The 20,246-nt window shown below is 37.1% G+C and overlaps 1 protein-coding gene across 2 annotated transcripts in view; it reads left to right on the plus strand.

Moving 5' to 3' along the window:
- MIPEP (mitochondrial intermediate peptidase) overlaps nt 1-19,827 on the plus strand; it is a 76,654-nt gene extending 56,827 nt beyond the window's left edge. For both annotated transcript variants that reach the window (XM_061457664.1, XM_061457665.1), the window contains 3 exons: nt 10,479-10,600; nt 11,364-11,437; nt 19,578-19,827. In XM_061457664.1, coding sequence (XP_061313648.1) covers nt 10,479-10,600; nt 11,364-11,437; nt 19,578-19,672 — 291 coding nt within the window. In that variant the 3' untranslated portion in view covers nt 19,673-19,827. The remainder of the gene's footprint in view (nt 1-10,478; nt 10,601-11,363; nt 11,438-19,577) is intronic.
- The last annotated feature ends 419 nt before the right edge of the window (nt 19,828-20,246 follow it).

Here is a 20,246-nt window from a genome sequence, read left to right on the forward strand (position 1 = left end):
TTTAGACCACTGCTAAGTAGTCCCTTTTGCATTTTTAAAAATGACATGGCCTTCTGGTAAGCTTCTGTTCCAGAAACGGAAGAATTTCTTCTGTGGTACTTGAATAGAGAGCGTAGCATGGGAATTAACCCACAGACATCATTATAATTACGTTTGTTAGGAGGGAACATGTTGGTATGTAGGGAGCCTTTTGATATTTTTTGGAACACTAAATAATTTGCTATATACCGTTTTGCTCTAGCACGTTAAGTACGTATTAGTTCAGAAGGATCACCTGTAGTGGTGGTGTAAAATTTACATCAGATTATAGCTTTAATTATGCTTATATACTCTTGTCTAGAGTGCAGGTTTCTTTGGCAGCATGAGAACTTCTTAATAGCTTATGGATGCTAGTGACTGGAGAGACCAAAACACCTGTGAAACCAAATAGGTTAGCTAGCCAAGTTTGGCAACAGAAAACAGGGCAGGTATTGTTATAGGTACCCTAGAGGGAAGAAGTACATGAAAAATGGTGTATCACCAATGTGGTTGCTAGTCTTTCTTCTTCCTGCAGCTGGGGGGACTCTGCCCAGACAGGGATCCTGACCTTGGAAAGCTCCAGCTAGGTCCTTGTCTTAACTTGCTGGGATTGTGTTTGTCATGTTCCTGACAAAGGAAATCAATGGAGGAGATGCAACCTGACATTTGGAGTGCTTGCTCAGGGAGCCTGCCAGGTGCCTCAGGAAAACGTGGCTTGCCATGGATTCTGAAAACACAAGGATTTCATTAACAGGGCACATATAAAGGTATCTGGGATGTTGGTCAGCTGAAGAGGAGTCGATGTCACTAGACAGAGAAAACTAGGTTCTCCGAAGAGAGAAAATACCGTCTGTATCACATGTTGTCACAATATGCCCAAGCCCACTTCTTACGATGTTGCAGGGCATCTGAGAGCAAAAGAGTAGCTCTGTGCCTCTTTTTCCTTCTTAGGAGCCATTTCTTAGGAGTTTGAAGGTGTTAGGTAAGGCAGAGGCCAGAACTGGAGACAGTGTGGTTTCTAGAGTTCTGTATCACAATCTTGTACTGGTAATGATTGCTGTCAGTGCTGGTGCTGCAGTGGAGAGTATTGTTTTTAACAGGCCTATTCCTCAGCCTGCTGAGGGCTGGCTGGCAGTCTGAGTGAAGTATCTTGTTAGTGGATCTGTCATCTGTGGCATTGTGGCATTTCTTGTTTTAGGGTTTCTTTTTGGGTCTTTGGAGTGACTGCTAATGTATAGTTATAACTCCAGTCACCCCATATAGAAAGAATAAATTGTCAGATGGGGCAAGCAATAAGGCAGCTGCCTTAAAATAAATAAGTGACAACCCTTAACCTTTGAAGGTAAAAGTGGGTTTGGATTCTGAAAGCTTCACTCAAGTGGTGAACATAAATCTTGATATTATTGGTAAGGAAGGCTAGTGGCTGCCTATTAAATTTGAAACTGTAATTTCACTTCATATTTAGTCTATCTGAAATCTTCCCAAATTTGTCTTAGATTTATTAAGTTAAACTAATGTAACCTTAGAACCTAAGCAAAACTGAAAACTAGGTTAAAGGAAATTAAAAAGAACAGGTGAAAGGTAGACCTCCATGATCTCTGGAACCCTTGTAGTAGGTGTGTCTACCTCTTAAAAAGAGAGAGAAAACTGGAGGAAATACAGGTAAGTGGTTTAGGGAAGATGATAGATTTGGAAACATGACCTGTGAGGAAAGTTGAGGAAATGGAGTTTTGCTAGCAAAGAGAAAATCATATGGGCACACGAGTGTGTTCTAGTATTGAAAATATTTATGAAAAACAAATGTAATTGAAATTGAGACTCTGATCATTTGTCTCTTATGAGTGAGCAGATAGTAGAATCAAAAAATGGTTTAATTTACAGCAAATGTGATTATGGTTAGTATCTAATCTTTTGAAGTCTTGTCAGTCTTTTCCTGCATTTATTGAAGAAGGAAGCAGACACCCAGTAGGTCTGGGATCTCCCTTATAAGGAGTTTTAGAGAAACCGCTGTTGTAGATCACAGAGACATAAATTTCATATTAAAGACAGAGATCCTTCATAGAAGATTGCTTTTCCACTTTTTCTCTCTCTTTAGTTACTTGAAGAGGCACTGATGTTGCTCATTCCAGTTTTTGGAGTGTTTTGAGGAGAAGTGAAGTCATATGTCATTACTCAACCTCTTAAAGTTTGTGTAACCCCTTCAGAGTAATTTTTTACCTTGCCATGTTGGAAACCAGAGTTGTTTACACAAAGTGAAAATCCCTGGATTAGTTTTCATGTAAGCCTTCTTAAAAGTATACTATAAAATCAAGTTGAAGAGTTTGGGTCTGAGGAAAAGATTACTAAAAGAGTGCTCAGTGAACTCTGGGGAAATGATAGTTCTATAAATAATTAATAGCTAAAAGCCATTTCAGAAAGATTGGAGCCCTGCTGAGGTTAGTATTGAAGTAGATGCTGGGACTTTCGAAAGCTCTTAAAGTCACCCTTCAAGGTTTGTTTAGGTTTCTGTCTCTGTGGAGTTGAGTTCATTTTATGATAAAGAAAATGCTGAAAGCAAATACTATGAAGATTTGTTTTCTGGTGGTAATATGACACTATTCACTGGGCAGCTATCTGCAGCAGCAGAGTGTTTACAGATATCATAAGATATGAAGCACTTTTAAGGAAATTCTTTTTGCAAGTGTTATCCCCATGAAACTCAAACATACTTTAGTGATAGCATCTACTATGTAGTAGAGCATTTTAAGGAACACTGCAGGAAGTAGTTGCATGCATCTCCTAGTAACATTTTGAAATAGCTATATGTGCTTTATATATATATATATATATGTAAACAGAGATTGCTTTGTTTAGTTTTGTATAATTGTGTTCTCGCAGGTCACATGTCATTCTCCCCCCCCCCCCCCCCTCCCCCCAGAATTGCAATACTGGAGCTGTATTTGATAGTGATAGATGTAACTGAATATATCTTTTCCATAAACACAGGCTACAGGGCCTGAAATGAAATGCACTTCAAGTATAGTGGGAGATAAGTCCTTTCTAGGAACAGCTTGCAGTCAAAAGAGAAAAGAGAGAGAATTTATTATCACACTTCCTTAACAGGAAGGAGAGCTAGACTGAGAAGAGTTAAAAGAAACCCCATACTTTCTTCAAGTTCATATTGCAGTTTGTGACAGATTCAGGATTAGAATCATGATTCCTAAATCCCTGTCTGGAATGGCTCTGGCAAAAGATAGTAAGTGGTCATTACAGTAAAATAGTAGCTATGTCATCTCCCAGTGTAGGTACAGATAATTTACATTACTGAGTTGTATTGACAAATATATTTTGCATTTACAACATTGCTAAGATACTTCTTGGGTTTTGTAAGAGTTTACCTTAAGCAGTATTCATGATGTCTGTTTCAAAGAATAGGTCAATATGAAAAATTAGGTTTAATTGGTAAAGTAGAATAAAAGCCTCGGGCTTCAGTGTGAGTTTGTACCTGAAGGAAACTGTGGTGGTCTGACTCTAGTTTATCTCAGGCTTACGAATCTTTAAAACTTAGGCAGTAAAAGAAATTATTATTTGATAATAGAGTGGTGTATGTGCGTGTTGCATGTGTATGTGTGTAGAGTTACATGTTAAAATGTGAAGGACTTGTTTGGAAATTGTCTGATTACGTATTTCTTATATTTTACTTTAAAGACTAGCTATTATGTTTACAAGTAATGCTGTCTATCAACCTGTCCACATAAGATCAGTCAAAGGACACAATGTAGAATCAATTTTCATATCTCTGTGTTGTTTAACCCACATTTTAAGGATTGTGGAAAATGCAGATCATACATACAGCTTTTTGATGTTGTTCTTTGTTACCTCCCATGTCCCCTTTCCTCCAGTCCCTCTGTGGGGAGGAGAAAAGAGGGAGAGGAGTAAATAATTTTAAATGGTTTTGCTATAAGCAGCTCAAATGCATTAATAGTTTACATATAAAAATGAAATATTTTTCTTTAAGTAATTCAAAGACCATATGGTACATATCAAGAATCACCTAAGTGGTTAATTGCATGTTAAATTCCTTTCCTCTTCCCCAGTGTAAACAACTGCAAAAATATTTATGTTCCCTGCCTTGCTAGATTTATTTATCATTTTATAATAAAAACACAGAAGTGTTATGAATTGAAATCTTAATCTCTTGCTTGACTCACTTTCTAAAATGTCAGCGGTGTCTTTGGGCTGGTTTACTTTGTGCACTCTCCTACTTCTAACACAGAAACACACGACGCTGAAAAACTAGAGTATTAATGTTAAGCAAGTTAGGGGTGCAGCATACGATGCGGATTCTTGAAACTGGTTTTCTGTTATTCTAAACAAGATTAGAAACTGCAACAAAGGAAGTGGCTTTAAACCTCTTTATTGGATTTTTTTCTATTGTTGTGAAACTCCAGAATGATGATGATGTAATTCCATAAAACTTGGAGGGGCTCAGGCCAGATGCACAGAAATTATGTCGACTGAGCAAGCTGCTGCATACCTATGGAAAGAGTCGTTCCTGCCAGGCTATGAGTGCTCTAGCTTTTCCCCAAAGGTATCTACTGGCACAAACAGTTTGCAGGCTCTGCACCCCAAACCTCATTAAACTGTTTCTTTGAGTGAGAATGAATTGAGGCCATCTTCAAAGAGCGCTGTAAACTTATGTAACAAACTAATACAATAAGGAGAAAAATTCTGTTTTGTTTCATAACAAAAGACTGAATTCTTTAAGCTGCACAGTGTATGTGAAAATCCTTTTCTCATTTCATAAAGTTAGAATAGTTAAGCAGAAAAGTGTGAGAACAAATTCTGGTATGACAATTTGGCCTCCCCAAAATAAGCACACTCAACAGCAGAGCTTGAGCTTTGAAGCCTGGCAGCCACAGCCCAGGCTCTTGCTAGCAGTGCTGGGCTGCTCGCTCATTTCTGTGTAGGAGCAAGAGTTAAAAAGAGGAGTTTTAGCAAGAATCTTCTCAGCTTGTCTAACTGCAGACATAGTTATCTTGGGAAAGGGAACATAGAAGAGGTTCAGAGAAGGGTGTTTAATTCAAGTAGTGAATGAGTAAGACTGAAATTCTCTGTACATGATGACTGGATGTTGTTGCAGTTCTGTGCTGCGAAATTCATATCCTCCTTGAATTTTGAGAAAAGTGATCTATGAGAGAATATGGGTGTGAAGAGCATGAAAATGCAAAGTGGTGTCAAAGGAAAAAACTAAGACCAGATCTCCTGGTCATTACATAATACATTTTTTTTTCTTATACTGAAAGCACTTTTTCCCTCTGATATTTTAAAATCATGCCTCGGCAGCTAACATACCCAAATGGGAATCTTGGTAAACTAAACGTGGAGCATCCCTCCAATCTGCATCATGCTACTCACCATTCTTTTCTGGTTCACAGGGAGTTACCAGAGCCTGGTGCTTCTTCATGACTCTCAGGAGTTTTCCACCCTTGCTGATAGCTAAATTCAAGGGCATTAAGAGCAGTAATGTCACATTAGTGTCAGACCCAGAGATTTTCCACCCATTAGTCCCTGAAAGAGATAAGTTGGCTGCTCCTCCGTTGGATTTCCTGCCAGAATAAGAGTTTAATTAAGAAGGGGGAGGGCACCGAATATCATCTCCATCAAAAGTTCCTCATGGAAACTATTCAGCAACTTGCACATTGATGTAATTACTGTAGCACACATTTTGTACTCTTCTTAATTTAGTGCTGGGTCTTTTCAGGTTCTCACTTGTGTTTTTTGTCTGAAGATGCAAAAGCAAAATGGACTTAAATATACTTGGAAATAACTGTAGTCACAGCAGAAACTGTTGGAACAGCATTTTGAAAAGTTCAAGCATTTGTCAAGAATTTCTGTAGTGTTGGTTTTTTGGTTGTTTTGTTTTTTTTCTGTCCAAAAGATTTAATAGGGTTTTGTAGTACTGCTTCCATGTCATTAGTGGAGCTCCATGGAACAGTGATTACCCATGCTCAGAAACAAAAGCAAGGTTAGTATATATTAAGCTACCTGTAGTTTTTTTTTTCTTTCAGTTTTGTCTTTTTATATCAGATTATTTTTGTGATAATCTTCACAGTTCTGAATTTAGAATTCAGATAAATGAATCCTAGATTAATTTATATAGTCTTCGAAACAGAGTACTTTAACTGATCCTACCATCTTGTTCAAATGAATGAGGTGGCTTAACTGTTAAATAGAAGATAGCAGCTGTAGTAAATTATTCACATTCCTCCTAGAGCAGCAGTGCTATCCTTTCCAAAGGTAACAGGATAAATACTTCTTTCCTTTGACTACAAAGGAAGCCTACATGACTAGTTTAGGCAAGACACCTAGTTTAAGGTAGCTAAAGTAAAATGAACTGAATCTTACCCTAAGAATGCATCCTACTAGGACTTTTAAAAAAACTTCCTGATAAGGTGTAAGAATACAAAAGTACCAGTGGGGTATTTTTATTTGTTACATGACAGGATGGAAAGCCATTGCACATGGAATTTTGGAAATATTTCAGACATGGCTATAAGGGAAGATTGGTAATGTTGGGGGAAAAAAGGCCCCTATAATAACTGCAGTGGATCAGTCGCACACCTTTCTTTCAGTCTGTTGTGCTAGATAAAAAGCAGGTATGAACATGACCTGTGGATGGCAAATTATCATAACCCACGGGCTATGCTGTAAAATGCACTGTTTTATAAACTTCTGGAATGGGTTCATGGAACTTTTTGAAGTGTTGAGTCTTCATTAACTTTCTAGCTGCTTAATAAGAATACAACATTTAATAAAGGAGATGGCCCTAGTTCTACGTGTCTAGCCTTTACCCTTTCCAAAAGGGAAATAGATATGTCTTTTTCAATGTGGAGAAATCACTCAGCATTGGAAATAACACAAGAAATCTAGTCACTTTGCATCTATAGCTAATTTTATTAAAATGAAGTTTTATGCTGAAACGGGAACTATTTAGTTTTAAACACATTCACAGTGATGTATTTACTTTTCGTTCTCAGAAATTTTTAGAGGACTATTTGCGTACGTATTCTTGGGGTTTTTGGATGTTTTACTGCCTAGATCCTAATCTCATCTGTCTGAAGTAGGAAGATCTGTTTTAATGCAGGCAGATAGCTCCTTGTGAATGAGGGTAGAGGATGTGCTTAATGTTTAAATATTTATTTGCAGGTAGCTACGTCTAGTTTTGGGAAGTTAATTGCTAGAAGAGCATAGAATCAGAAAATGTACTTAAGTAATGTAATAGGTACTGGGTAATGGTGAAATATTGAAGATTGGGAATTTATAATCCAAAACTTTATGTGAGAACTGAGAGAAAACTAGTGAGTAGGGAATGATGACGTGCTAGAGTTACTGATACTCTAGAGTGGGGAAAATCTATACTGTCTGAAAAAAAACCACCACTTTAAAATTTAATATAAGCTTCAGACTTCACTATGAAATAGGAGTTTGTAATTAGATTTCCTTTACTGCTGCTTGCAATAGGAAAACAATCTTAACTGCATTTAAGGATGCTAGTCATGTTATATAACTTGAGCTATCCAAAAGTATGTTCCTTATGTATTCCCATGAAGGAAAATAGAATCATCTATACCTTATCTGTGTTAGACATCTATCTTAAGATGGATTGCCTTTCCTCTACTTTTATTTCTTCTTTTGGATACTGTTCTGTTGCCAATGAATATTTGAATTCTCAACTTCATCATATTTGAAAGCCTCCCCAAATGCAGGGAGAGAGATGAGCAGTGTCTTTCCTTGCTCTTTCTATATTCCTGTCATTTCTCTTTTGAAATGAAGCAATGTGAAGCTTCTTACTTAATTTTATTAGCAAAATTCAAACAAAATGTCTTACATTTTGAATAGAGGGTACTGAGGGCTGTTTTAGGTGCCAACTCAAAAAAGCTTTTGGTCTTAATAGGTTTTAAGATGTTCTTTTTTCCTGGCTTACTTATGACAGAGAGTTGCAACAAACCTGATGTATGGAATACCTGATCATCCTAGAACTGCAGACAAGCTGGTTTTTAGGTGCAGACCATTAAATACAAGAGCATTGATATGCACAATGTAATCTGAGCTGTTGAAGAAGACATACTGCTCTAGTTACAGTTTATATGATGGATAAAAATATTTCCTTTCTGAAATAATTTTTGTTTTTAGCAGAAAAAGCAACTTGGATTTTTCACTGAAATAACATGTTTGGAAATCATTTAGATTTCCAAGTATGTGAAAGCAATTCATGAATGAAGTATTCCACATTCCTGAGAGTTTGAAGTTGAAACTTTTCATCCTAACTTTGAAAATTTACTATACAATAAACCAAAAACTGTTGTTTTCTTGCTCATTCTTCTAAAAATGTAGGCTCCCTGATGTGTTTCAGAATGCGATTTTAGTTTTGTGATTATGGTTATAATTAAGGGACTACTTAGAAAAACTGCACCTATAAAGTATAAACACGGCAACCACAATACTTTTCAGAGCAAACTAGAGAAATTGTATCCATGCTGAATGTTTGTACATACTTGCATTACATGAGATGTGGTACAGTTGGTGTTTACTTTAAAGAAAAAAAGTAAGTTAGTAATTCTTAAGAATTTGTATCATGCATCAAGACCCACAGGAAAATTGAAGACTGGAGGCGCTTCTTCATCTCTAACTTTTCAGCTCCTGCTTTCAACTAGTTATGTAGGCTACCAGTCGAGGCTAGATTGCTCACCCATGGCAAATTCCATCTGTTTTGGACACGTGTCTTTAGGGTGGAGATAACCAGCTTGTTAAAAGCGGCTTTTGAATGGCTGAATTACAGCTAACTTTGAGAGGTTTGTTTGTAGGTGTTACTTGGAAAAGGGAGCTAACAACTTTGTTTCTCATCAGTTGTTCACAATGATCTAAATTATAGGCCACTGTTTACTATGATTTTTAAGGTAAAAAGACTGACTAAAAGACAAGTTCTTTCTTTTTCCATTCTCTCTGTTGGTTTTTGGTTGATTTGGTTGTTTTTTTTTTTTTTAATAAACACATATATATTTGACTTGTCTAATGGAAAATAAGCTGATGATCAGCACTTTCTTGCATTAAGAAGCAGTTTATTTCAGCTGTTGAAAATCAGGAGATTGTTACTTACAGTGTGATAAAGAATGACAAAGATAAATAATTCTGGAAGAATGCCCCTTCACTTTTATATTTGGCTGTCTTAGAAGTTTAGCCATTGACTTTAGGATAATAACAAGCATCTGACAGTCCATAGATTTAAATTTAAACACCTGTTATGGTACTTTATTGTTTATCTTATAGTTCCTCTTGGAAATTGTTTTCTGTAGTGCTTGCAAAACCTTGACAACAGTCATATCACAAAAATGTTAGAAGCTTTTACTTTGGATAGGAGGACAGATAAGAGGTGGGACTTGTCTCCTCTTTGGTTTCCACACAGAGCTGAAAGACATGAGTTTCTCATTCCTTCATGTAACCACTCATCCATCTTCAGTTCAAAAAAATGTGCCCAAATCTGTTGGGAAACAAGTTCTTTTAAAGCTTGGACCTGCTTGCCTTTCCGCACTGTACCAGAGAGACAGAGCCCTTAGAAATCTCATCGAAATAGGCTCTCTTTTGAGCAAGGGTTGGACCAGATTCGGAGATCTCTCCCATTTTAAATGACTGTTATAGTCAGGGAGGGGTGAAGGTATTTTTATTTCTGTGAAAGCAAGGCTGATACTTTCTTTGCTAAGAAAATATTAAGTCAACATTCAACACCAACCAGCACTTATAAAGGAGTCCACTGTCACTGAAATGAGTCATAAAGCCAAGTAACATTACATAAATGAGTAACTGTAATTATGGATGATAACCTGCTATATATACGCATTTAAAACTGTGCAAACAAATCTGTGAACAATGACATTGCATGTTAATGTAATTTGTCTGCCCTGAAGTTTTTTGGCATATGGGAAACTGTATTTTTTTATAGTATTAAATGCAAGTCCCTATTGTCATTTTGTTTGTAGCAAAAGCTTATAAATTGATTTTTTTTTTTCAAATTTGATATTTCAGTTACCCACATGGAAAATTATAAAATGTGCTGTTACTTGTAATAAGGTAATTGTGGTTTTCTCTCAAGACTAGTAGAACAACAAAGCTATTATCAAATTTGAATGCATTTTTTACCGCTTGGTTTTCTTTCCTTCTGACCCTATTTCTGTATAATTTCAATTGTGATAATCGGTATGTTGGATACACAGTATTTAGTTTGAAAAGTGCTCTTTAGAATAAAGGATGTATTCATTCTGGGATTTATAGTGGTGGCTGACTTTTTTTCTTTTTTCTTTTTCTTTTTTCTTTTTTTAACTGTTTGTCATAAATAGATCTCTTCCATCATACTTCAGAAAATGCTGAACAATTTAAAGGATTTTAAAGATTAATTCTGTTTTGTGTTTGTTTTCTCCTTACAGGCCTGGCAGCTGCGATTCAGTCATCTTGTGGGCTATGGTGCAAAATACTACTCCTACCTCATGTCTAGAGCTGTTGCCTCCATGGTGTGGAAACAGTGTTTTGCTCAGGACCCATTTGATCGGTAAAAATAGAGAAATTATTAAGTAGAATGAAGCGTTATGCTACTTACTTCTGGAAGGCATGAAACAACGGGGGCCTTATAGGTTGATTGGGCTTTTAAAATGACAATTTTTAGCTTTTGCCTTGATTTTAAGAGGATTACAAAACAGGAAATGACCACAAGTATAAAGTGTACTCTGGGACATGTTTACTGCTGCAAAAAAAATTGCATCATTGTTTTAAAATATGCCATTTGGGAGGCACTGAAATCCATATTTACTGTAATTAGAGAGCTTGATTTTCATAGATGCCTATTTGCTTGCAGTTTTTTATTAAAATCAAAGCAACTGCAGGTATTAAACAAGCTTTGTATCACCAATTTCAGAGCTAAGTATAGCTATCCTACTCATTCTGCTTTATGAAATTAAAAGGTAAATTTTGAGATCATAAATTATGATTGCTCTTATACCTTAGCTGAATGTTCAGAGCATTATAACAGAGCGACTTTTCCCCTTGGAGCAATGAAGGCTGAAATGTTCACAAATTCACTTCTGTAAACACCAACACATATTCATGTGTATAAAATTTGTCTAATTCAGTTACTCATAATTTTACATGCAATTTGAATTTCAGGAGTCAACATGGAATCAAGGCAGTCATTGTTTCAGGGTGGGAAATTTCATCTGACTTCTGTCTCTGTGTTCTGTAGAGAACCTAGAAGCAAATGTGACTGAAAGCTGAGCAGGTTGTGTTTGCAGACGGCTCTAACATCTGTGTTTCTCCAGGGCAATGGGTGAGCGTTACCGTAGAGAGATGCTGGCACATGGCGGTGGAAAAGAGCCCATACTTATGGTTCAAGGTACAAAAATAACCCACACCCTTTCATTCCCTTGCTCAAGGAAGAAATAATTTCCCACTTTGGTCCTTTTTGTTTAATTATAATCTTCATTGGATTTATGAAAGAAAACTTGTTCATTTATTTAGTGAAGTGGACTAGTATCATGGTCAGTAGAACTCCTTGTGATACACAGGAAAAACCCATACATAGATAGTTGGGGTGAAGTACTGGAAGGGATTGTTTAATAAAACTGTCTAAAGAATTCAGAATAAGAGTATCACGTACTTAAAGATAGATGACATTTTTTGGACACAGAAATTGAATAACTTTTACATACGTGAAATTTATAATAGATGTGGTTGTTTTGTATGCAAGAATTTGAACTTGCTTTGAGCATGTCGTTTTATTATCAAAATAGCTTTGCCTTTATCAGTACTTTGAGTATACATTATCATGAAATGGAAGTCTGAAATTCATAATGAACATACTTCGTTATTCCTCTTAATACAATGTGTGCCTTTTGAACCTGGAAGATAACTTTCAAAAATCGTTCATCGTGCTAGCAAAAGTCCTGTATTATTGCACTTTAGGTATAAAACAAGTCAAGAGAATAAAACAAGTTTCTCAAACTGCTGACTTTATCTCAATTCTGTCAGTGAGACCAGGATAAAGATTTTCCTTTGTAATGTTGCAATATTCAAACCAAACATACTTGCCTTATTGTTGGTGTTCCTGATATGAGCACATGGTAAGTCCTAAATGCTCTTAAGAGGCATCTTTCAATTCACTCTGACATTCTTACTAGTAAGAATGAATATTAATTTGTTGGCCTCTGTTCAGTTTGGTAAACTGGAAGTTGTGGAGGTTTTTTATTCCGATAAGGGAGACAGTGATAGTGTGTCTGTATTTCATCATGAGATTGGCACAGTTTTCATGACCAGAACATTTCAGTTCTTTGACCCATCTGTTTATATTTGAGGCTGTAACCTCTGCTTTCCTTAGACTCATCATCTATTAAGCAATTATATATTTTCTAGATTAGTCTATTTATATTTCTGATCTAAAGAGTTGCTTTTCTTTCAGCAAGACTTTGCAAACTTGCCTTTCTTTACTGTTCTTGAAGAGGCTGTGTTTGTAACCTCAAAAAACTGTAGCCCAAAATTGTGGACTAAGTAGTTGCAAGACAGGAACGTAGAATCATAGAATAGCCAGGGTTGGAAAGGACCTTAAGTCCATCTAGTTCCAACCCCCTTGCCATCAGCAAGGACACCTCACACTAAACCATGCCACCCAAGGCTCTGTCCGACCTGGCCTTGAACACTGCCAGGGATGGAGCATTCACAACTTCCCTGGGCAGCCCATTCCGGTGCCTCACCACCCTCACAGTAAAGAACTTCCTCCTTATATCCAATCTAAACTTCCCCTGCTTAAGTATTAACTCATTAACCCCTTGTCCTATCACTACACTCCCTAATGAAGAGTCCCTCCCCAGAATCCCTGGAGGCCCCCTTCAGATACTGGAAGGCTGCTATGAGGTCTCCACACAGCTTTCCCTTCTCTAGTCTGAATGTCCCCAACTTTCTCAGCCTGTCTTCATATGGGAGGTACTCCAGTCCCCTGATCATCCTCTTAGGTCTCCTCTGGACTTGTTCCAACAGTTCCATGTCCTTTTTATGTGGAGGACACCAGAACTGCACACAATACTCCAGGTGAGGTCTCACGAGAGCAGAGTAGAGGGGCAGGATCACCTCCTTCGACCTGCTGGTCACGCTCCTTTTGATGCAGCCCAGGATACAGTTGCATATTTCTGGGCTGCGAGCGCACACTGAAGCCGGCTCTTGTTCATTTTCTCATCAACCAACACCCCCAAGTCCTTCTCTGCAGGGCTGCTCTGAATGTATGTAAACATACATCTTTACAAAGACATCCAATTATTTTATTGCAACTTGTATGGGAGATAAAATATGTTTTAAAATACCAGTTATGCTTATAATCTCTTCTATTTCTGGGATGTATTTTTAATTTTACTGAGCTTAGAATCTTCCTGAAATGTCATAGAGGCTATGGTGAAGTTGCTAGCAGTGTGCTCCCTTGAGTCAAATATTTCAATGAGGTTTGCAAAATTCATCTGTGAAGTACAAGTGGCTTTACCACAGTGGAACATGGTACGATCAGTTTGCAGGATCTTACGGGAAACAGTGTCAAAGACCTTACTGAAGTGCAGGTAGAAAATAATCTACATCTCTCTCCACTTGTACCAGGCCAGTTGCTTCATCAAATAGGGTTATCAAGTTGATTGAACATGACCTGCCCTTGGTGAATACATGGTGACTATTCCTCATTACTATTTTTTGTTGTTCATGAGCCTGGAAATGGTTTCCAGGATTTGCTGCTCTACCACCTTGCTTGGGATTGAGGTGAGACTGACCAATCTCTAGTTCCCTGGGTTTGCCTTCTTGCTTTTCTTGAAGATAGGAGTGACATTTGCTCTTTTTCCCAGTCTTTTGGCACTTCGTCCAGTTGCTATGATTGATTAAATCGTAGCATAGTAGTCTTGCAGTGCCATCTGCCAGCTCCTTCAGTACTCATGGTTGCATCATACCAGAGTCTGTGGGTTTATGTATGTCCAGTTTAAGTATTCCATGATCTGATCATTTTCCATCAAGTGTACATCTTCCTTGCTTCAGGATATCTCCATGGCCAACTTTGTATTCTGGATATTACTTTTATACTCTGTATTTCCTTAAAATTATTTTAAAGATGAGTTTTTAAAGGATACTCAAAATAATAAAAATAACCAGAATTCATCAGCAGGTTCCTTGCCTGTGCATATTGTGGTGTTCGTTTGTAGACTGTGCCAAACTTAAGCATGGTTGAATGACTCCTTGAAAAATGAAATTGAGGTGACTCAGGTATTTTGACAATTAGTAATCTGATTGCTTGCTTGGGATTATTTGAGGTTAAATCATATAACACACATGATGGGAAAAGCTCATAAGTTTATGATTAATTGCTCTGAATTTATTATGAAAGTTGAGAATTAAAGGAAAAAAGTAAGAACAATTACTTGTTCTTTAATTTGTTTAGGTTCAGTCAGCTTCTGACTCTCTTTACTGTTTGTTTTCCTTTTCATTATGGATGTTCCAGAATACTTGATTTCCATCTTTTGTTGGTTTTCATCAGTTGCAAAACTGCAGTCCCGTAGCAGATGACCAAACTGATTCCTGATTAAAGACAGATTCCACCAGACTTAAAAGCTTGTTGATTTTTACTCTTCTCAGGGAGACAATCCAGATTCTGTGCTCATTAGTTCCATGTTTCAAAAAACGTAAGTTCCCTAGGCTGGAACTTCAGGCATTTTATTTATTTATCTTTTAATATAAAGAAATGTGCTTGTACAAGTCTGATTTTTGGATGCACATATGTAGCCTCACCCTTGAAATGCTTCCCTATCTCATTGTGAAGTTAGCAATAATCATTGACTGTTTGATAATAGATAATTTCACAATTGAATTTTATTTATACAGTTTCTTTGTTATGATTTTTTCCTCAGAAGCTTTCTGTTGTCTTTTGTGTTTGGATATGACCCTGGCTTTTCATCGTTCTCCCACATGATTCCATAGATGCACTGATTAGGGAAGATAAAGGATCTGACCTGCCATCCAGTGGAGTTACTGACAAGATTCCTGTTTGGACTAGTCTTTAATTCAGAAGCACAATATACTTTTTGGGGTTTGGATTTGATTTTCTCTTGGCATTTGTTTCCACTTAAAAAGAACCAGAACAACAACACAGAGGCTTTATGAAACCTTTTTTTTACATTTTCTGAAGTGACCACTTTTATCTTAATCCTTTGGTAATCTGCAAAATAGAGAAAGAGTCACAAATATAGATAGCAGGAGCAATTAGATCATGAGTGAACAATGCTCTGTCCAAGAGGCATTTATTTATTTATTTTCTTAGAGGAGAAACACAGTTTGAGAAGAACTTGGTTCTTCTGTCATTTTGGGTTGGCCACATGGCTCTTGTGGACCCTCTGCTTCTCAGGACTATATGGCATTAGGGATTTCAAATTCCTGTGAAGATACGTAACCCAGGTGTCCCTTCCAGGTCCGGTTGTGTACTGGTTGCAGGTCTGAACAAGATTCAGGTGTGCACCATCGCTCCCTGTCTCCCTTGGCACTCCCAAACTGGAAAGAAACCCAGGTGCATAGGTAGAAAAATGTATTGCAGTGTGAAAAGTACTGGGTTGGATGATGTGGGAACTTATCCTGGAGTGCGCTTCTCTTGCAGTCTTGATGCAGTCACATTGCCCTTTGGTTGTCTGAAGAAGTCCCTGTGCAAAATACAAGTGAAGTCATGTTCTTGACTTGTTAACCCTGTCATACTACGGATGTACTCAGCTGTGTGCATATGTGGTAATCAATGTGTAAATAAAAACACATTTGCTCCAATGCAGTTTTAAACTTTGTTTCTCAATGCCTCAGATTGTACTTTGTGGAATAATTGGGATTTGAAGAGGCTGTAAAAATCTTTCAGGTCTCTTTGAAAGTATAAGAAATATGCATAAATCTTAAAAGGTGATGTGACTGGCAACATACGTTAACTCAAACTGCATGGACCCAAAATAATTAGTGTTCCAAAGGAGTAGAGGCCAAATTTTGCCACAGGCTTTATTCTTTTCCCAATTTTCAGTGATTGTAGGTTATAGCTAACCATCTTTCCAAAGGGTGTGGTTAACCACAGTGCTGTAATGTGAAAGAAAACTTCAAAGCAGAGAAGATAAGCTATGCAGTTGCCTTAGGCTTGGGAGAGACTGAGCTGAAATAGGAGTTGGGCTGAACATATGAAACACAGTCATAGATTTTGAAACTGCAGCCATCAGACCTTGTGGACACCGTACTAAATTATTTAAACTGAAGTGCTGAGTACTTAACAATATATCAAAGCTGATGTTGCTTTGATATAGTTTAATGGAGTTTAAAGGGGGACATGACTATTCTTAACACATATGTGTAGAGTAAGAGGTTAAAACACAAATACCATCAGTGTCTGTTTCTTTTGGAGTTGTCTACTCTAAAATCTGTAGTTAGTTATTTCATAAGGGCATGATCATTTTACTGCAGTAGGAGTTCAGCAATGACCTCAGTTACTATTCATCCTTCCCTTGCAAAAGCAAATTGTGTTAATGTCTGCTTTTGATGTCAGTGGTGGGAAAACAGCGATGCAGTAGACCACTAATGCAAGAAATCTGAAATCTGTTTGTACTATCAAAAGTTGGAACTACTGGGTAGGAGGTCATTTGACATCACTATTGCCAGAACAATTCTGAATTTTTCTACATATTCAAACCATGTGGAGTCCAAATGAATGCAATTTGTAACAAGCTTTGAGTGAGATTTGGTAAGACTGTATTCAGCTGCACTAAAATAAATCCAAGTGTACTGTAGTTAATTATGGCTCTTTCGTTCATTTTGTAATATCCAGGGTTGGAATGTTTTTGTTATGCTTTGCCATTTTTATGTAAGAGAGAAATTAAATCTACTTGAAGGTAATCCCATCATCAGTCTCTGTTCTTCCCCCTAATCATTGTATTGTTAGCTTTTCTTCTTTTGCAATGTATTAATAAACGTAGTTTTAAGAATTGTCAGCAGAGGAATAAATTTTAGTGTGTCATAAGAATTGGCTAGACATCATCCAGGATGGCTGCTTCCTATAGCATCAGATTTGGAAGGGGATTTGTTTTTTTTTTAATTTATATTTTGGGGCTTGGGCGGTGGTGGTTATGTCTGTTACGGCCTATCTTTATATACTGTCTATGCAGCATTAAAGTCATCCCTCTATATTGATGTCTGATAGAAATAGGCACATTGGATAGAGAAAAATAGTTCTTTTATAGAGCTACACCTTAAAAATTGGAGCCTTGAAATTTTTACACCTGAGCTAGTCATCCAGGTTTCTTTTCTGGGATAAAGGGAAAAGTAGGTTCTTCATAGGCACAACTCATCATAAAGTAGACCTCTGAAAAAGGTCAGATGAGTGGCACCCATGAAGCTTTTCCTATCAGTCCCTAGAAATAGAGCCAGTTAGTTCAGATGTAAATGTCTGAGATGAAATGAAACAAAAAAAAAAAAAAAAGCAGAACCAATTGCAGTGTTGGGACTGGACTGCTTTGACTAAGTTTAAGATGAAGCTCCAGAAGTCATGCATGACAGTGCGTGGTCTGGTGGGCTGCCATCTGTGTCACCTTCTTAAGGCATTCTCTAAAGTTCAGGGCAAACATGCAGGAAAATAGTACAAATTTAAACTAGAATTTTTCCAAGGCTGTTAGGAAGCAAATACACATGTCACCTAGCCAGCCCACTCAGGAACCTGAGAGAAGGAGTCTGCAAGAGGCCGTGGCTCTCTGAGGGGGTTATATTAATAGCTGGTATCTGGACACATCTGTTTCTCAGCCCAGCCTATAGCAAGGCATTTTTCATTATGGACTAGAAGTAGTTCCACAGCAGTTTTACTGTGATGATGACAAGTTTACCAAGTATTCGGAAGTATTAATTCTGTTCTCTTTCATTTTAAAAATAGTGTGATGCAAACTTAATATCAAGTTAACCTGTATATAAGTACAAGATTTGTTCTACTTTTAGTGTTCAGTGTTTGTGTATTGACATCTGCAACATGTGTTTAAATCAGATTGAAATGGGATTCTGTGAAGTCTTAGCAAGAACATTATTTTTGGTTACTCACACAAAATTACCTTGAGGTGTTCTGTTTCCTGGTGGGTTTTGAATCATTGTGTTCTAGTGAAAGATTCTGGCTTTTAGCAGCATGCAGTTATAATTTTGACTAAAAGCAAATATTGTGGAGGATGTGAAAGAGTATAAAATTATGTTCAGTAGATACACTGATCAGAAAGGGCAGAAGGAGGTTATATTTACATTGGCATTTGTCAGAAAGAACAGATCACTTCAAAGAAGTACGAAGATTAAATTTTACATTATTTGGCAGCTCTACTGTTTGGATTTATTTTTTTTTTCAGGTCCAAGTAATGCAGTAGATTTCCATATATAATATAGAAAATGTTCATAACACTGAAAAGACCGTTACATTAATGTTAAGTACAAAGAAACATCTGAAAACAATTAAATCATAGGACCATAGGCTGATTTGGATTGGAAGGGACCTTAAAGCTCCCCTAGTTCCAACCCCCTACCATGTGCAGGGGCACCTTCCACTAGACCAGGTTGCTCCAAGCCCCATCCAGCCTGGCCTTGAACACTGCCAGGCATGGGGCAGCCACAGCTTCTCTGAGCAACCTGTGCCAGTGTCTCACCCCCTCACAGTGAAGAATTTCTTCCTTATATGTAATCTAAACCTATCACCCTTTAGTTTAAAGCCATTACCCCTTGTTCTGTCAATTTACAGGGTACAGTCTCATGCTTTCTAAAAACTGGGATTCTGGAGGAAGGTGTGAGATTTTTACCTGCTCTGTTTGTTACAGAATTACCAGACAAAGTACTTGAGCATGATTCTTCATTCCGCTAATTTCCCTGTCTCTTATTGTGTAGCTATGCTAGAGCTACAGCTGCACTAATTAAAATCCTTAATAGAAGTCCTGATACTGTAAAAAAAAAAAAAAAAAGGCAAAATTAAATGCGCGTGCACTGAAAATGCTTTTGTCTGTTTCATACCTTGTGAAAAAATCAGAGATTTTTGTACTTTAAATACTAAATTAAATGCTATTGAAGTGTGTAACACTTTGAGAAAATATGTTGTTTTTTCTGGCCCTGTCAGACCTGAGGCTTAGCAGATAAGTATTTAGATATCCACTCAATCACTGATTTATTCCAGTCGCTTGGAAATGACTGAATCTATGGCTACATTGCTTTAAAATGGAAATAATTCCCTGCTTAAGTAAGACTGTAATGACAAAAATCAGTTAACAGTCTTGAAACCTGTCAATTCTGTGATAACGTAATAGGTAGCTTGAAGAAAAGAAATAATCTTCATACACTATAATTGCAGTTATTTCTTGACAAAGAAATGTGATTGCTGTTTCTGTCTTATTGTGACATTAGAAGTTAGATAGCAGTAAGTATTATTATTGACAAAGCTTTCAAGGCCATAATATTCTTGCTAAGAGTATGTTGTCTTCATTTTGTAGGTATGCTTCAGAAATCACCTTCAGTTGAAGACTTGGTGGATGCCCTTGTTTCAGACCTTGACCAGGACTTCGAAACATTTATCATGGACTCATAAAAATATTCAACAGAACTGAATTACTTTATGGAAGATTGCATATGTCTTCATAATTGTGGGGAAAATATTGTTGTGACTGGGTTTGCTTCATGGTGAACACTTGTAAAAGTTTGAATATTCATGTTGGTGGAACATTAATAAATAATTTCATTGGATCACCTGTTTTCATTTATAAAGGTGGTGTCTTTCTGTTGCATAGGAGCTCAAGCATGGAATATGAGAGAACAAATTCTCTAGCATGTACTGTTAGAAAATTTGATCTTGTTGGAACAGGTGTTTAAAGACAAATTTAGCTTATCCTCAGCGCGAGTGGAGTGGTATGAATGGTCTTTTGGTACACACATTGCATTCAGTATTAGAACATACCTGTTGAGTGTCAGGGCCCAGAACTGTTAGCATGTTTTAGTGTTCAGGGGTCAGCAGTTGTTTTCTGGGGAGCATTTTCTTATTTAACTGGGTCCTGTAGTCCTTTATCTGTTACCTGGGTGTGTTTGTTTTCTGGTATAGTGGTGGTTTAGTTTTGGTCACAATACTTTAAGGGCTTTACTGTTTGAAGTCTATCATGTTTTGGTGA

The sequence above is a fragment of the Pezoporus flaviventris genome, unplaced genomic scaffold (assembly GCF_033815535.1).
Source record: "Pezoporus flaviventris isolate CSIRO_AGI_PZ_B2104156 unplaced genomic scaffold, CSIRO_AGI_Pfla_v1 ptg000025l, whole genome shotgun sequence".
NCBI classification, from domain to species: Eukaryota; Metazoa; Chordata; class Aves; order Psittaciformes; family Psittacidae; genus Pezoporus; species Pezoporus flaviventris.